At 44.1% G+C, this 16698-nt stretch overlaps 1 protein-coding gene across 16 annotated transcripts in view; it reads left to right on the top strand.

Annotated features, from left to right (window-relative positions):
- The window catches only part of tns1b (tensin 1b), a 173932-nt gene that overhangs the window by 136749 nt on the left and 20485 nt on the right, over positions 1-16698 (top strand). For 12 of the 16 annotated variants that reach the window (XM_030427833.1, XM_030427822.1, XM_030427829.1 and 9 more), the window contains 3 exons: positions 329-458; positions 576-641; positions 980-1102. In XM_030427833.1, the coding sequence (XP_030283693.1) occupies positions 329-458; positions 576-641; positions 980-1102 (319 nt within the window). The remainder of the gene's footprint in view (positions 1-328; positions 459-575; positions 642-979; positions 1103-16698) is intronic. The other 4 variants (XM_030427823.1, XM_030427836.1, XM_030427835.1 and 1 more) reach the window with 1 other exon arrangement.

Raw genomic sequence — 16698 nt, 5'->3', positions numbered from 1 at the left:
CGTATGTGTCTAAAGGTCTGGGAGTCAGTGGAAAGACAGAAGAAGCGCTGAATCGAGCTGGTGCGTCTCCAGCTCTTTTCATGTTGCGTTCACTTGATATGTATCTTGAGTTTATCAGCGTTGAAGCCGTATTCAGCTCAACTATGGAGGCGTTTCAATTTTGCATTTGATTTCTTTTCTGAAAATCTTTTCATTGCACTTCCGGAGCTAAAAAATGATCAGACTGACCTGTTGAGTTCTGTCGGCTCTGCGTGGTTGAAAAGCTGCTACTGTTCAGTTTTGTTTGACTTTCCTCTGATTGTTTTTTTCTTTTTTTTTCACTCCACAGCTCAAGTGCTACCACAAGCGCTACCGCAGCCCGTGCCGCGACGTGATATTCAGGGTGCAGTTCCACACCTGCGCCGTTCACGACCTCGGGATCGTGTTCGGGAAGGACGAGCTCGACGAGACGTTCAAAGGTGAGAAAAAGGAAAGATCTGACCGTCGTTGTAACGTGTGTGCATACACGCTCGGACACTTTGTGTAGTAGTGAGTAACCAACCGTGTCCTGGCGTTTTTTTATTTCCTGTGTGCAGACGAAAGGTTTCCAGAATATGGAAAGGTGGAGTTTATTTTCTCCTTCGGACCTGAGAAGATACATGGTAAGAATCAATGTGTCTAATATTTTACCTGCATGCTTAATTTTTTATGGTGGATTTGCCTGTAATTTACATGATGTTGTGGGAATGTAGACCAGATATGTTGGAGGGGAAAGAGACATTTTTGGCTACATTTTTGAACAGGGATGATAGCAAGAAGACCAACACAATTCCCTGATCATTAGAATAACGTTTGTGACCTTAATCGACCTAGATTGGTGTAAATCTGTGCGAACAGGACGGTAAGAGACACATCGTCCAGAGCAGCTACAGCACGAGTTCACAGGATGTGTCTGATTCAAAGACATTCACATTTTCTGCTCTGTCTTCTCGTACCTCTGGTCAAGGTGTGGACCACCTGGAGAACGGGCCGAGCGTCTCCGTCGACTACAACACGCAGGACTCTCTGATCCGCTGGGACTCCTACGAGAACTTCAACCAGGCTTGCGAGGACACGACAGACGGTAAGTCGAGGAGGACACGCGCTGCCGGAGTAACATCTGAGTAATTGGTTATGAAGAGTGATTGGTTTGTGACTTTCTGACCTTGTTGCTCATGCAGTACAATTTAGAATAATCACATACAACACAGAGAAGGTGAAACTCCCTCCGCCCTCCTCCCTGTGCGCTGTGAAGTTAACAGGGTTGTTAATTACACCGACTCCTCACAGCTCATTACGGCCACTTTAGGATGTCATGTAACCGTTCGGGACTCATTACCACTGGATTACTTTAACTGTGAGTCCGCCTCACCTGCACAATGTCTTTTATTATCTCTCTGTGTCAGTGATTTGGTCCTGAAATGTGTTTTTAGAGAACTTTTTAAAAGGTTAAAGGTCCCTTTTAATGAATGTTATGTAAACTCGGCATGTGACGGTGGAAATGCATTTGTAGCGTGTCTGAGAGGAAGTCAGGAGTCTATTTTAGTTTCTGCCTTTTCTTTGTCGATCTCACACACACACACACACACACACACACACACACACACACACACACACACACACACACACACACACACACACAGAGAGCCTGTAACCGAGCTGACCTCTTGAACAAGGCTGGTTTTGTCTTTGTGCGTGACACAGAGGACACATTCAGCCGCTTCCTAATGGAGTTTAAAGACTTTTTCACACTTTCATCTCGTTAAAACTCCCACGCGACGGGGTCAAACTCAAGTCACGTTTAAGTTCAAGCCGGGGCGAGAACGCTTTACGAGGAAAGTCACTAATACGTTTACTCAAGTACTATTTGTAGCACTTTTTTTTACTCCACTACAATTATCTGATCATTTTAGTTACTTGCAGAATCAACAAAATACATCATTATGGGTTTTCATAGATCAAAATAAAACTTTATTTATCCTCAGAGAAATGAACAAGCTGCCCAGCGATATGTGGAGTCATCAGAAGTGAGTTCCACCTCCACCAGCTGCATCATTAGTGATAAGATCTTTAAAAAAACCAACATAATCAGCTCGTGTATGGATACTGAGGTTGTTTTGATCTTACAGTATTGTTTGATTATTTAGTTGTTCCCACACTGTAATCATATCAACGCTGCAATAAAATGTTAATAACAAGTACAGAGTAGATAAAAAAAACAGCTAATTTGTGATTTGGCCGTTACAACTATCAAAAATCAACTCATATCATCATGGTGAGGTTGTCCAAGCCGTCCGAGATGTAAACAGTAAATCATGTTTTGAAAGGGAGGAGAAGCTCCGATACCGCTGAATTCATTTGTGGTGGAACTGCGACCGCGGAGCAGCCGGAGGCCCAGTGGGAGCGCGGCGCAGCGCGAGACATTCCTGGGTCCGGCCACAGGCATGGACGGAGCCTTCCTGTTGAGGGAGCGGTGGTCACTCTGTGACCAAAGTGCTACTTTCTCTGCCACCCAAAAAAGGAAGCAGCGCTACGCCCTGAGTGATAGCAGCGGGCCTGGTGTTTTGTCCCGCGAGGGTCGTGATGGTCAGCTTGTTTTTAAAAATCCCTGGAATAACTCCACTCCTGTCTGCTGCACGGGAAAAAACCCTCGCATTACATAACAGGAAAGGGGAAGGATTGTCATCTTGTAAATGCATGCAGGCGTCCCAGGTCCAAGTGTAGATGATTATTAATGGATACAGTGATAAAATGATCCAGCGTTGATTTTGCAGTGTGTAATATCAGCCCCTGCAGAGACCAGGCTTCAGTGGTTTTGCCTCTACTTGACTGGATGGAACAAACACAACTGTCAGTCTGCAGGACGTCTGTATCGGAATTTAGTGTTTGAAGAAGTCTTCAGATGCTTTATATAGATTTCACTTTCATAAAATCTCCCTCAGACGTAGGCTGACTGTTGATGTACTCACACTTGCAGCCTGGCATCATTTCTACCTGCGTTCAAATCTCCATTATTGATTATAAATTAATTAATAAACTTGTGTTTTTGTGTTGTTGGTGGTCGTCTTTGCAACGGCAGCACAGACAATAATACCACTCGTCCATCTTTACAGCACCACTATGAGAAAAATTGTAATTTGCTTGATTTTGCGCCCTCGACCCCAAAAAATAAGTGTTATGAAGTGGAAGTTTAATGTAGCAGAAAATGGGAATAGTAAAGAAAGTCCCTCAAAGTTGAAGCTACTGAGTAAATGTAGTTAGATTCTACCAATGTTAATCTGTCTGTGATCTCGTCAACTGGCAACAACAACACCGGCACACGGAGATAAAACAACCAGCCATTAAAGGACGATTATTAAAATAATGTGACTTTTTAGAGGAGGTTTAACATCCCTGATTCCCCCCCGGAGTGTTTTTATTAGAGTCCCAGACAGCCAAAGGTCAGAGGTCACTTGGCTACCTTCTATCACTGCTCATAAAGTGTCCACCACACACTCGGCGGCAGCTTGAAATAGTCCTCGCTAAAATAGAATAGGTGTAAGTCTCGACTCATTCTGCTTCAGTGGAGGTGTGTGTGTTAGTGTGTGTCTGTGTGTGTTAGTGTGTGTTAGTGTGTGTCTGTGTGTGTTAGTGTGTGTCTGTGTGTGTTAGTGTGTTTACCTCATCCTGTCTTCTCTCGTCTGACGGTGACGCTGTGGTCCGGGGCTGAATTTCACTTTAATTGGGTCACACCGACACATTTGCAGCTCCGGCCTCAAACACATGATAAACTCAAGCGAGCGTAAAAAAACACAAAAATGCACACAAACACACACACACACACACACACACACGCAATCATCGACTCTTATTCAGCTCCTTCAGACTCCGAGTGCTCGATGAGACTTCAGTCGCGTCCTGTAAGCGGCCTTTTGTGCCGTGACTTTATTCAGTGACACGCGCTGCATTTTAAATGGGCTCCGCTCGCAAATAGCATCTAAAGTAACAGTTAAAAATGGCTCCCTCTCACAGGCACAAAAGGGACGGGGTTTCCAGGAAACTGGAGTGTTTCCACTGTCATTTGGCTTCTCACTTGTTTAGTGCTGAAAGGCAGTTAGCTCCTCTGACAGAGAGCCTGTCAGAGCCCGGGAGGATGTATATCTTCACAAGTGTTAGTTAGAAACAAAAAGGATGGTTGTTGTTGTCGGGTTCGCAGTTTGTCCGGATCGCAGCTGCTTTTGTGAGGAAAGCGCGAGGCTACTTACGACAAGTTTTATGCCCTCTTTGCTTATCGAGGCATTGCATAAAGCCTTTAAATTATAGGGCCAGTGTTTTGTTGGGTTCACCATTGGGTAACTTCTGTCCGTGTGGTTGTTGGTTTCCAAAGATTGATGTCGACTTTCATTGTGTTTATTCTGTAAAAACAGCTACAGCTGCTTGCGGGCGAGTTTCAGCGCAGGGATTTTTGTCGTGCCTGCACCTTGCACAAACACGCGAGAATGTCCAGAACATCAGAAATCACCACAATGTCTCCACAAGCAACACGATTGTAATTATCAAAGGAAGGGCAGCACATCTGCGGTGATCAAATCCATAGTTGTTAAACAAGTCGGTTTATCACAAGGATGCTCTTGCTACCCTCTCTGATTTACATCCCCAATATAGAGCATTCAAGGAGATGAAATACAATCCAAGAAGTTCAGTTTGAAGGTGCATCAGATGCAAAAATATATTTCAAATGATTCTAAAACAGCAGCAAGAATCCTCTGATTCCCCTCGACGGTGTGATTTCATGCTAAACTACGTCATTCTCTTCGCACAGTGATAAAACAGGAATCTGGACTCGTGTGTTTTATTGCAGTTCTTTGCCAGATGATGTTGATGACCCGCTGCGTATTCTTCCTCGCTGTGCTGTGCCGATGTATCGGTGTCAGCGATCTGAATTAAGAGGCTGCGGTTCGTTATCGTCGCGCCAAAAGCAGCTCAACTGAGGACGTGACCGACAATCAGCGAGGACATTAGTCGTCAACACGTCGAGTTAATCACCGTCACGTTCAGTTCTGTGCACGTGAATGCAGCATGAGTCCTGCAGTGTTGTGACAGTGAGGGGCGGATCGTGTTTCTGTCCTCGGTGGATATGCGAGAGTCGTTTTCTTGGATGTTCTGTTGTTGTTTACCATTCGGTCCCAGTGATTGGTTCAGCTGGCCAAGCCGCCGCATTTCTGGCATATCGGGACGAGAGATTAGAGACAAAAACAAACTGAGACATAAATAAAAGAAAATTGTGGAGAGCAAAGACAGACGATTTGAGGGGACAGAGGAAAAAATATGAGAAAGAGATATTTTTAACATTTAATCAGAGGAAAGGGGCGGCTTATTCTTCACTGATGATTCTTTTCAGCATTAGTTTCTGTTTTTATTGTTTCAGGTCAATCAAATACATCAAGTATTAGATTTTGTTGGGGACATTTTAAAGGATATAGAGTTTATATTTCACACGGCTATATTAGGGATAAACTTTGCTGCCTTTTTTCGACTGAGCCACTTTATTAAGATGCAGCTATAGAAAAAAACACAACTACAGTGAAATTTAACCAATCTGGGAGTCAGTGTCAGTGTTTGGGCATTTTTTTAAACTCATTTCCTTTCTGGTTCTGAACAGAGTTCTTGTCATCTGGTCCAAACTTTGGCCGTGTTGAATCTGTCACAGTCTCAAACTGCCACTATCTCTCCTCTGAGGAGTCGGAGGAGTTAAAGCCGACTCCTCCGCTCGACTGTGAAGCTCTTTTGTGCGCACATTCACAGGAGGAGGAGTGACAGAGAATGTCAGTGTGGGTTTGTGCACGCTGCAGCGCAGACAGACCGACAGCTTCTAACAGTTACATGTTGAGTTAGCATCCAGCATTTCTTCGATTCCCCCCCTTTTTTTTCCAAGCTGTTGAAGAGCTCAGTCGTCAACCTGTGTCCAGTTTGTCGTCTGCTCTTTGTAACGACCGGAGGGGGAAAAGTGGTCACAAATTCAAGCAGCTGACGTCTTTCACAACATGTGAGTAGCATGCTCGGCAAACCGGACACTTGATTTTCTGCTTTATCTCAAAATGCACTGAATTACTTATTGACATCAGGTTGTCTATTATCCAAACACTTGGCCACATTGTGTTGCACAACCCTTTTTTTTACTGTTTCAACCACACTGACATAGAAAGTTATTCTTTGAAGTTTAATCTTTTACAAATGCTTTTATCAAATCCTGATGAGACATGGAGGCACATGTGGCAGTCTGCTTTTATTGGCTTAAAGGATCATTTAAATGTATTACATCTTAGCTCTATTTTTGTAGTTTTGGCCAGTGATTCTATCAGAAACGAGAGCATTACTATTTAGTACTTGTTAAGTTATTTGCAGAGATCTGGGAATGTAGCAACAAGTCTTAATAGCGTGCAGGTTTTAAATAAACAGAAAATTAGCCGACTTATTTGGAAGAAAAAACTAATGCGAGCGTACAAATGATTACCCAAACATCCATCAGGGTTTGCAGACTAACTTCCTGGTTCAACTGTGGTCAACTTTAAATGATCCCAGATCTCAGCTATGTTTCATGATAGTAAGTCTCCAAATGTAATAAATCAGTAGATATATCATTAAACTGTAAATGAAAGGCCTTGAAGTGTTTTGAGCTGTGTGAAGAGAAGTTTTCAGCCACTGTGGCAAGTTTAAAAAACAACACGACCAAAGTGTCCTTGATTTCTCTACGTAAGCTCATTTTCTGAAGCCATTAAGTTACTGTTTATCGGAGGTCCGATAAGCATTTTCCTGTGTTGAGAAGTGGCAGCCCAGATGTGTGTGTGTGTGTGTGTGTGTTGTTCTGCACACTCGGTCCAGGAGGTCAGTGCTTCGTCTTTGATCCCAGACGCATTAGTCACAGGGAGATGTCCCCGCAGCCTCGACTCATCCGACAGAAGGGATGAGCTGACCGTGCCTGCCCTGTTGGGCACGGACGTCTCGTTGCTGCATTCTTAAGAATCCGAGGTTCAAATGAGTCAAGACAAATTCAAGTCTGTGTTTGTGTTGCCTGCTGAGCGACGGACAGAGGTGGAGTCAGAGGGGGACTTATATAATCTTGGTGGAGATGGAAGTTGATGCAACAGGATGATTTCACTGCTGAGACCGTCTCGTCCCAACGGATGACTGGGATTCAAATGGTCCAAGAGTAGTGCAAGAAGCAGGTGAGCAGTAAATTACTGCAGACAGCAGTGATATATAACCATTACTAATTCAAAATGAATGCACTGTTGTAGAGATGTCCCTAAATTTGGCGTATCACAGCCGTCAATACTAAATAATTCCTTAGTAGTTAATAATTCTTCAGGAATTTGGTGTTGCGTCACCTCTGGGTCGCCTGGTTCATCAGCTGCTCTCAACTCACAATAATGATTGAAAAACTGATTTTAAAGGTTAATTTTATTAAGAAAGTTGATTTCTGAGTCTCATTCCTAACTTGTCTAATACTGACACTTTAGGATGGCGACCGACTGACCTACAATCCCAAAGCTTCAGTATTTGTCATGTGGAACTTCGACACAAAGTGGAACTTAAAGTTCGCAACTCAAAAACCCTCCTTATGTCTTTATTTATCCTGATAAAATCCAATCGTTCTCAAATTAGTACATGCATTCAAACTATATGGGCGATCAGATAAAAGCCCCAGCTTTCCATCAGCTACCTTCAGATCAATTGTCAATTTGTTCTTGACCTTGAGGTTAGCAGTCACACAGGATTAGCTCCAATGGTAATAATAATCTAACGTTTGGATTATGTGCAGAGTCGCGTTCTCGATCTGGAGTCAGTAACTTGATCACGGGTCGTTCATCAGGAGGAGACAGGAAAGCGTTAACTTCTATCCCTCATTTGATGGTTGGGTTCTCTGTTGATCCATTCTGTAGAGGATGTTATTGTACCGCTTCTGTTCCAGATGAGTTTTTTCATGATCGGATGAGAAACAGATTAACTTTAACATGTCTGTGTGAATTGATTTGAGTGTGAACATCAGGCTCTGGACGGCAGCTGTCCACCTCACGTGACATCTGCTGACCTGAAAGATTCTGGCATCCGACACTTCTCGGCCGACTCTGACAACCGCTCCCGTTGATGCTAAAAGCCAAGTTGCTCCATAGGAATGTTTCCCATCGTACCGTAGACATGGTCAGGCTGTGGCGCTGCTCCAAGACGATGCGGAGTTGAACCGTCTGGTCTTTTGTGTTGGCAACAGGCTTTCCGTATCAATCCCTCAGTCTGGTCTGAGGCTTTGGGACGGATTAGGCTGCTTTGACTCCAAACTTCGCTCAGCTCCCATTGCATAACAGCCAAGACAGAACAAAATAAAGGCCCTCTAGGAAGAACTGCAATGACACAAAGAGACAACAAGTGCCTTGTGTTGTGGAGTGTCCCCATTTGGACCCTGGCTGAGGGGGCGCAGAGGGTTTCTGCTAGGCGACAGCAACTCGAATATGATAGCAACTTCTCAGACAGAGGTTTTCTAGCTTTGGATGTACAGTAACAGAATCTAACAGTCATTCGAATACTTGTATTTTCATACTAGGTCTTTGCAGACATTGCTAATCCCGGGGAAGAGAGTGCTAATTATCTGTCATCCATGGTGTGTAGGAATGAATGAGCCGTCTGTTGCCTCCTCGCAGATGCAGCTTCGCTCCAGCTGTTGGCCAGACATTCTTTCTCTCTCCCCGTCTTTCTTTTTCTCCGGCCATCTTTACACAGCTGATCTGGCTAAAAATGCCACCGCAGAGCCAGGACACAATTAATCACGATCACTTTCCACAAGCTTTTCTCACAAGATCTGCTTTCACTCGCCTTTGATCCATTGATGTCAGTGCACTATCTGAGGGGGAGACCGTTAGAAATCACTTTATCTCGGTCAACAGTAAACCATCACTTGTGGATGACACAGTACTTAACAGGGACATTTATAAGTAAATGGTAAATTCAAGTCTTAACTGTTGACAGCACTTGGCTGCCACTCTTTCTAGCTGACAGTCGAACATTAATACGCACCTTTCTCACAGGATGGGATGCCTGAAAAGCTTACACGTTGTAAAAAGGCTTGTCATAGGCACTTGTCCTGCAGCTAGTCGTCCTCACCCTTTTCCTGTTAAATGTTTTTGCTTCATAAACTCTAGGAATCGTGCAAAAGTAAGAACGGCAAGACCAAGAGTTTGCACTTTCTTTATTAGGCACCACTGTCTTGTTACGGGAGTGTTATTGGCCTGGAGAATCCGTCTGCACGGGTCAGTTAGCTTACTAAAAAGACCCCTCCCGAGCCAAGGGGGTGGAAGGACACGGGAGATGGACTTCACAGGCAGAAAGAGACTAATTTTTCAGCATGAACTCAAGCGCTTTCATTTTGGCCCCATTGGGAACACTGGCCTCTCCTCCCATGTTATTATCTTTCTTTTTAAAGAGAGTTCTATTCATGCACCAGCCTTTTTCCTGGTCTTTGTCGTAACACTGTGTTCTTTGCTGCACAAGATTCACTGCTTGAAAAGGTTGTGTTATACTGGCCATTGTACTGCCAGTAACATCAAGGAACAGATACTGGCCAAGTCCATTTTTCTTCATCGGTTGGTTTAGGGTTGCAGATGGTGGCAAGCGGTCAAACCGCTGTCTGGATTCAGGCCCTGGTGGTGGTGCCTCAGGTTTGTACCAACCAACGGGAAGGTGGAGAGCAGGTGTTGCATCATGGCCATCCCAACTGGGGATTGGATGTGAAGATTGTTGTACCATCCTGTTCTTTCTTTCCTATCCTTGCTGATCGGTACTAGGAGCTGGCTGGTGACAGAATGACTGATCGAGCAGAAGTCATTAAAAACATATTTTTCTCCAGCTGATCGAGGCTTCCAAGAAATGCTTTTTACCACAAAATCTTGGACCACCATAAAGGCGTGGACCACCAATGCCTCACATCTTGTTCTTGTATCATAAAATGCTTAAAAATACCACCTATGAACTGCGTTTACGCCTTCATGCTCTGCTCTCAAACTCTTTTTGAAAAGTGAAGAGTAAAAACAATGATTTGCGACACTGGAAAATTCTACATCCCAACAATCACAAAGTTTTGGTCGCCTGAAGGCACAAGAATCACATAAATCCAGCTTTCATATCAGGAAGTGTCTGATCAGGCAAGGCCAGCTTGTGTCTGAAGCACTAACCGGGATGTTGATCAGAACAGGACCTGACGAGAGCTGCTTCGAGGAGGATCTGCATAAACTATCAAGGCTCCTGGCAAAATGAAGTGGCTCTGTCTCTGTAGTCTCTCCAGACTAAATTTAGCAAGAGTTAGCCCATCAAAGCTTCTCCTCACCTCTCGAACGAGATAGTTACAGCCAGCTCATCAGACGCTCTCCTCATTTGGCCCTCAAGATTTTCCCTACGCAACCCCGCTGCTAACGACCGCTAATGACTTTTCCTGAGACTCGACCTCATCCAGAGTGAAACATAACGCTCTGCATGGATGAACTGTCTGGCTGATATATAGCACATGGTGTCTGTGTTGGTCGTGTCCGTGCTTTGTGTTTGTTTTCAGTAATAGTTGTGTTAAAAATAGTCACTACTTATGATCAAATACTGGTGTCAGGTTACCGCTTGTGTTGCAGAGCACTTCCGAATACTGAGGCCTCAATTTACTTGGATATTGTAGGATTATAGGATTGTTATTTAACAAAAAATGTAGTTGTGTTCAACTTCGAGGCACATTTGTGAATTTCAGTGATGGCAAGTTTAAAAGGGGCAAAGAGCATCCATGTAAACATCAGTGAGTATTTTCACCTTGTTGGGAATCGGCCTCCATTACCTCGTCCTTTGTTTCCCACGTCCTGGCGAGTTTGCACTCACACATCGATTCAGCAGTCTGTCATGTATATTTAATGAGCTGCAGGGCAAGTGTTCATTAAGCCGGAGCGAGTTCCTGTACTTACATTTGACTAAGCATTTCGTGGCTGTGGATGTTGGCAACAACTGAACTGTACTTAAACGTACCGTATATCCTGGTGTGCTTTTGCAGTAATGCACCGAGAAGACCCATCGATAGCATTTAGCTTATTACTTTGTACTGTACAACCCCGATTCCATACAAGTTGGGATGCTATGAAAGCGAGCGTCACCCTACTTTGTCTTTTTCATACCCATCATGATACCATCACCTGCTACCAATGAGCCTGTTTACCTGTGGGATATTCCAAACTGGTGTTTTGAAACGTGTTGTGGTAATAAAAGTATATATAAGAATAAGAATAACAGTATATATAAAAATCAATGAGGCTGATGAGGTAACATATTAAAGACACAGCCTTTGTACCGTTTCCAGTTGAGAATATGTCAGAAAATAAACAGCAAATCGTCACATTCTGTATTATGTTTAACACAGCGTCCAAAATATATATTATATACTATATATAGATATAGATTGGTATTGCACAATGAGTAAGCCGCTAAGAAAACGTAAGTGTTTTATTTATTTTTATCAGGTATCAGGCTCATGAGCTCCCCGCTGACTATTTAAATTCATTAGTCTCGTCCGATCTTTACAAGTCTAATTAATCCACCTCAGAAGATTTAATAGCCTCTTGTGTGTAGATCATTTACAAAGCCACAGTATTACTTTAATAGCTGTCGTTGAGCCCTCTCATACAGTAAAGGCCCGCTTTGTTGCCAAATCAATAGTTCAGCCATTAACTTTAACCAAATATGGCGCTGGGCTATACTTACATACTGTTAGAGTATCAGGCACCGTTTTAATTCTCTCGGGCTTCTTGAATGTAAATACACTTTATTCTTGTCGGGGCTATTAGTGTTTCAGCAGTCGAGGCCTGAGGGGACATTCTTAGAAAATGTTTCATCATTGCTTTTTATTAATGTCACACTTGTGGCCGGTAGACACGGACCCCCAACTGTTTTGGACCGCCCACACACACACAGAGACACAAGCACGGAGTTTCACATGGTGTTTGTCCATGTAAGCTGGAGGGGAAACATGCTATTTCCGCTGTTAAGGGGGATCTATTGCCACAGAGGTCAGAGCTCAGAGTTTAGAGATCAAGAGGTCACAGAGTTGCACCATCTGGCCGACAGGACCTCAAAATATCTGGAGGTGTTTACCGTCTGAAACACGGACTGACGCTCGATTTTTATCTGAAGTGTGAGTCAAGTCGGTTTTATTTAGATCGCGCCAACTGGGTCGTGACGTTTTTTTTAATCGGAGCTCGTCTAGATCATACTCTTTAATTAATTTACAGAGACCTAACTTTCACAGATGATGGCAGAATCTCTGCTCCAAACGGAGCAGAGATTCTCTCCATTTGGCGAAGAGTTGTTTCTGTTAAATTCTTCAAGATGTGTGATTTAAGTTATGAGATATGATAACCTTGTTTTTGCATCTCTAAGCAATGTCTATACTTGACTTTGGGGGTATTGCAGTTTGGGATGCAAACACATGAGTTTTATGTGTAGCGATGACCAACCAACAGCTGCGTGTTTGGCTTCGTTTGTTAACACACTTTTCACTCCAGGAAATAATAAGTGTTGCCTCATCTGCCAATGTTGTGATCTCAACCTCCAAAACGCTACATTTTCTATTTTGGTTCCTGGCTATCACTCAACTTGCACTTGTGCTGGCAATGTATGAAGGAAAATCAGTCAGGTGCCGTCTGTTTAGGCTGATTTCAGATGAATAGATCGCAGGTGTGAAAGCTGCAAATGGGATTCTCAAAACCTGCTCGTGCAAAGTTATAAAACTCACGCACAGCATCATAAATGATCTTAAGATTAAGTTCAAGTGTAAATCTACGAACGTGTTTGAGAATAGGCCCCAACATGCGACTGTGTGGGCTTGCATCGGTGTGAGCGAACATTGCCTCATACTGCATTTTACAATCATGATCTGCTTGGTTTGTTTTAACTCATGTGTGTCTGCTTCTGCTTTCTAAAGTAAACCTTAAGTGATTTTTGCCTCTCTCTAACGACGAGAGGATTTAGTGACGAAACCAGTCGCTCATTCCAGACCGGTTAGACGTGGTTCACTCTCCCCCCTGCTGTTGTATAATTAGTTAGCTCTCTGAGGTCAGGATCGCAGACATTCCCCTCTGACTAATGTGCTTGGGATCACAGAGCAAGTATTCACCTCCTGGGGAGTATGTACAAACACAAAGTGTAAGATATCACACGTACATATGCCGCTTCTTATCACATGAAGGAACGCCGTCGAAGGTTATTTGTAGAGGCTTACGCTTGCTCATTTCAGCTGAATGAAAGCAGCCGCAGACATAGCAGCACACACAGGAGCAGTCACAACAAAAATAGTCCGCTTGCCGTAAAAAGTCTCCCGAGCGTGAAGTGACGGATTAGATCTCCTGTCACACAAACGGGGATCCTGTGGCTTTTCTCATCAGTCACGTCACCTCTAAAGTGAAGACAGGAGTTAGTTGGAAAGGGCTGACTAAATCGGGCTTACGTTTGATGTGGGAGCGGGATCATAGCACATCGTCATCATCATCGCCATCATCACCATCACTGATAGAATAGAGTGAGAGGGCAGCGGAAGGATGTGAGGGCACAAAGAGAAGAGTTGGTGTGATGATCTGTGAGTCAAATGAGGTAACAGTATCACAGTGCAGTCCACAACCATGCAGCTTCCATTCAGTCTGAGTAAAATCAGAACGTTCTGTGGAGGCAAGAGTCACGTGTTTGTTCTTATCAGGCAGAATGACGACTGTGCTTGTTGTCAATTGTCCTGGATTGTTCCTTGCAATAGTAAAGTGGCTGTCCTGCATGCTAATGTGTACAGATGGCGAGGTGATACGAACGCGACTGCGGACTGAAGAGCTTTGTGGGAAAAAAGTTTGTGTTTTGTGTGTTGCGTCCCAGTGAACACCTACTGTGCATCATTTGCACCTGACTTCATCATTTCAAATCAAATCAATTATCCGTGCCGTGAACAACATCCTCTGTCTTTAGACCTTCAGAAGGAGCCCCGTCTATATTCTGTACAAATCAGATCAGCAGCCAGTCGATGTATTCTTCATATTCTATTTTTTACCCTCTAAGCGTTTCTCTGTTTTCTCCATCTGCCTGCAGCAGGGTGGAGTTTTCTCCCTGCTTCCTAGCTCGGAGCTTGCTCGTTAAATGACTGTTGTTGGCCGAAGTTACTCTTTCCATTACATGAGTGTTTTCGACACCAGTGGGATTGAGGAGGGGCATCTGAGTGTATGCGTGCATGGAAAGGGCTTATTTCTATATATTCTATATTTTTCACCTATAGCGTCGACTTGTTTTATATCCTGGGATAATTTACAGACAGAATTACTGGAATACGTTTTATTTTGATAGAACAAAAGCCTTTTTAACGTCATAATAGAGGCTAATAAAAGTGTATCTCAAGGAAGTAGGTGTGGGTGATGCGGGAATCTAAAGGGACTGATGTCATTCTATCAAACTCTTCTCACTGGAGTTCACTGGCCCCGGCATCCCCCCTCCTCCCTCATGCACCGTCAAACAGGCTGTTGTGATAGACCTCCCACATACGCACACACAGCAGGGGCAGCCTTTAGACTAGTGCAAGCCACTGAGCAGCCAGCAACAGCAGTATCTGTCCTGAACCGGCCAGACAGCTAGTCAGGACAGGGAGGAGGACAAGGAACGGTAGCCAAAACCAACTCCTCTAACTGCTGCTGTAATCCCTCATGTCCCACCGGGGGCTCCTCTGCAGGGCTTTTCCCGGCCTAGATTGGGACTGTACCGTCGTCCACTGCTCACACAGGTAGGGGAGCCGCCTCCTGTGGAGGTGTTTCTGCTTTTTTGACAAGGCTTTGGCTTACTTTGAGGTGACTTGTTAAAGTGTTGTAGCTCAGCTGGGCTGTGTGACTGATCATCCTAATTGCGTGACATTTGGCTGCGGGGCAGGTGATTATAAAGGAGCTGAAATGGAGAGAGTCAGGGGAGCTCTTCTTTCACGACTTATGTCTATGTTTATCAGCATGACTGAGGCATTAAACGTGTGTGTGCGCATGTGGACGGCGGTGCATGCACCTAACTTGATACTTAAGCAGTTTCATGAGCTATATAAATGTGTTATGATGACTTGATTTGGACCTCCTGTCTTGGAAGATACTTTTTCAGAGTAGACAACATGGACTTTAGTGGATGATTTATATTGAAAAGTACCAAACATCTGAGCATTTGCATCAGAGTTGTTCTGTATTGGCTTTGGCAGGTATTCATTATGGTAATTTTTATACTACCTTGAGTGTTGATGTACTGTGTTAACTAAACCACAAGTGCGAACATGTCAAAATGGCATCCGATACTAACAAGCTAACTCCTTCACGCCAACGACCAATGTACCAATCAAAGCAACTCACAAATGGATTAGTAGTAGAACAACATGTGCTGTGATTTTCTGTGACCAACCGCCACCAGAGTTGTTTCCACCAGCCGCCTGCTACAGTGCGCCATTCCCCTGGCAAGTTGCCCCGGGGCCAGCCAAGGAGACCTTGCAGTACCCAGCCTGTGTACGCCCACTGAGCTCCATTACAGAGCCCCGTATTCACCAACGGCGAGATGGAGATATCTATAAGTTACAGAGACACAGACAGCTCCTTTGTGCGGCTCCCCTCCCAGCTGTAGAATCAGATTTGGTTATCGGAACATGCCTCATCATGGGTTACGAGGTTTCTTGGGAACTTAAATGGACAGTGGAAGAAGACTTATCTAACGTGGTATTGTTTTCCTATTTGCCCCCCTGAAGCACGCGTGACCACACAGATTGTTACTCAATGGTGCAGAGGATGTGAGGTAGTTCTTATCACGCTTTTTAAGAACAGATCGCTTTAATCGCATGTGTTGGCTTTATGAGAGAATGCAGGAGGAAGGAAAAGAGCTTGATGTAAGCTGGCGTGTGTGTGTTTCAACCTTTTCAGTGTGACTCTCAGTGTGTTGAGCTTTTGTTTTGCTTTGGGTTTCGGAAGCCAAGAAAAGCCTCCAGGCCTTCCTCACTCTGTGAGGCTGATTTTCCAGTGATGACTAAACTTTTCTGATTGGGGCACCCTACTTCCTCTTCTCTGGACTTGGGTGTGGCTGTTTGTAAATGTGTATGTGCAAGGGGCGTGTATTTTAGCGCTCAGCGAACACAGTTTACATTGCAGCTTTCCGTCAGAGTTTATGAGTTAATACATTGGTAGAAATGTCTGTGATTTCCATCCATCCAACTGGTTTCTACATCAAGTTATCCTCCTCACAGTTGTTGGGATCATCAGCACGTAAAATCAACAACTGATCAATCTTCCGTTATGCCAGTACCCCTCAGGTGGCACAGATTATGTCATCTGGCTTGAGAAAGCGCAAAGCAGGCTCCTGTTATTTCATCGCTTTTTCCACAGCGCATGCCACAGCCTCTGCTCATTTCCTGAAGCTGGTAGAAAAGGGGGACGTGAGCCAGTGTTTTATTTAAGTGCAGCTGTTTTGACCATGCCCACATAATCTCCTGGTACCCCAACTTCTCTCAGTGATAGTTCCACACGCTTACTTGATGAATACTGTTTGTTTATATTTAAAGGATTACGCGTTTTGATCTGCAATTGCCAGAGAGCTATGACTTTAAAGATACTTGAGTGTTTCTAATGAGCCTCTGCCTTCATC

The sequence above is a fragment of the Sparus aurata genome, chromosome 9 (genome assembly GCF_900880675.1).
Source record: "Sparus aurata chromosome 9, fSpaAur1.1, whole genome shotgun sequence".
NCBI classification, from domain to species: domain Eukaryota; kingdom Metazoa; phylum Chordata; class Actinopteri; order Spariformes; family Sparidae; genus Sparus; species Sparus aurata.
Note: the sequence above shows the minus strand (reverse complement) of the source record. Positions and strands in the feature narration are given on the sequence as shown.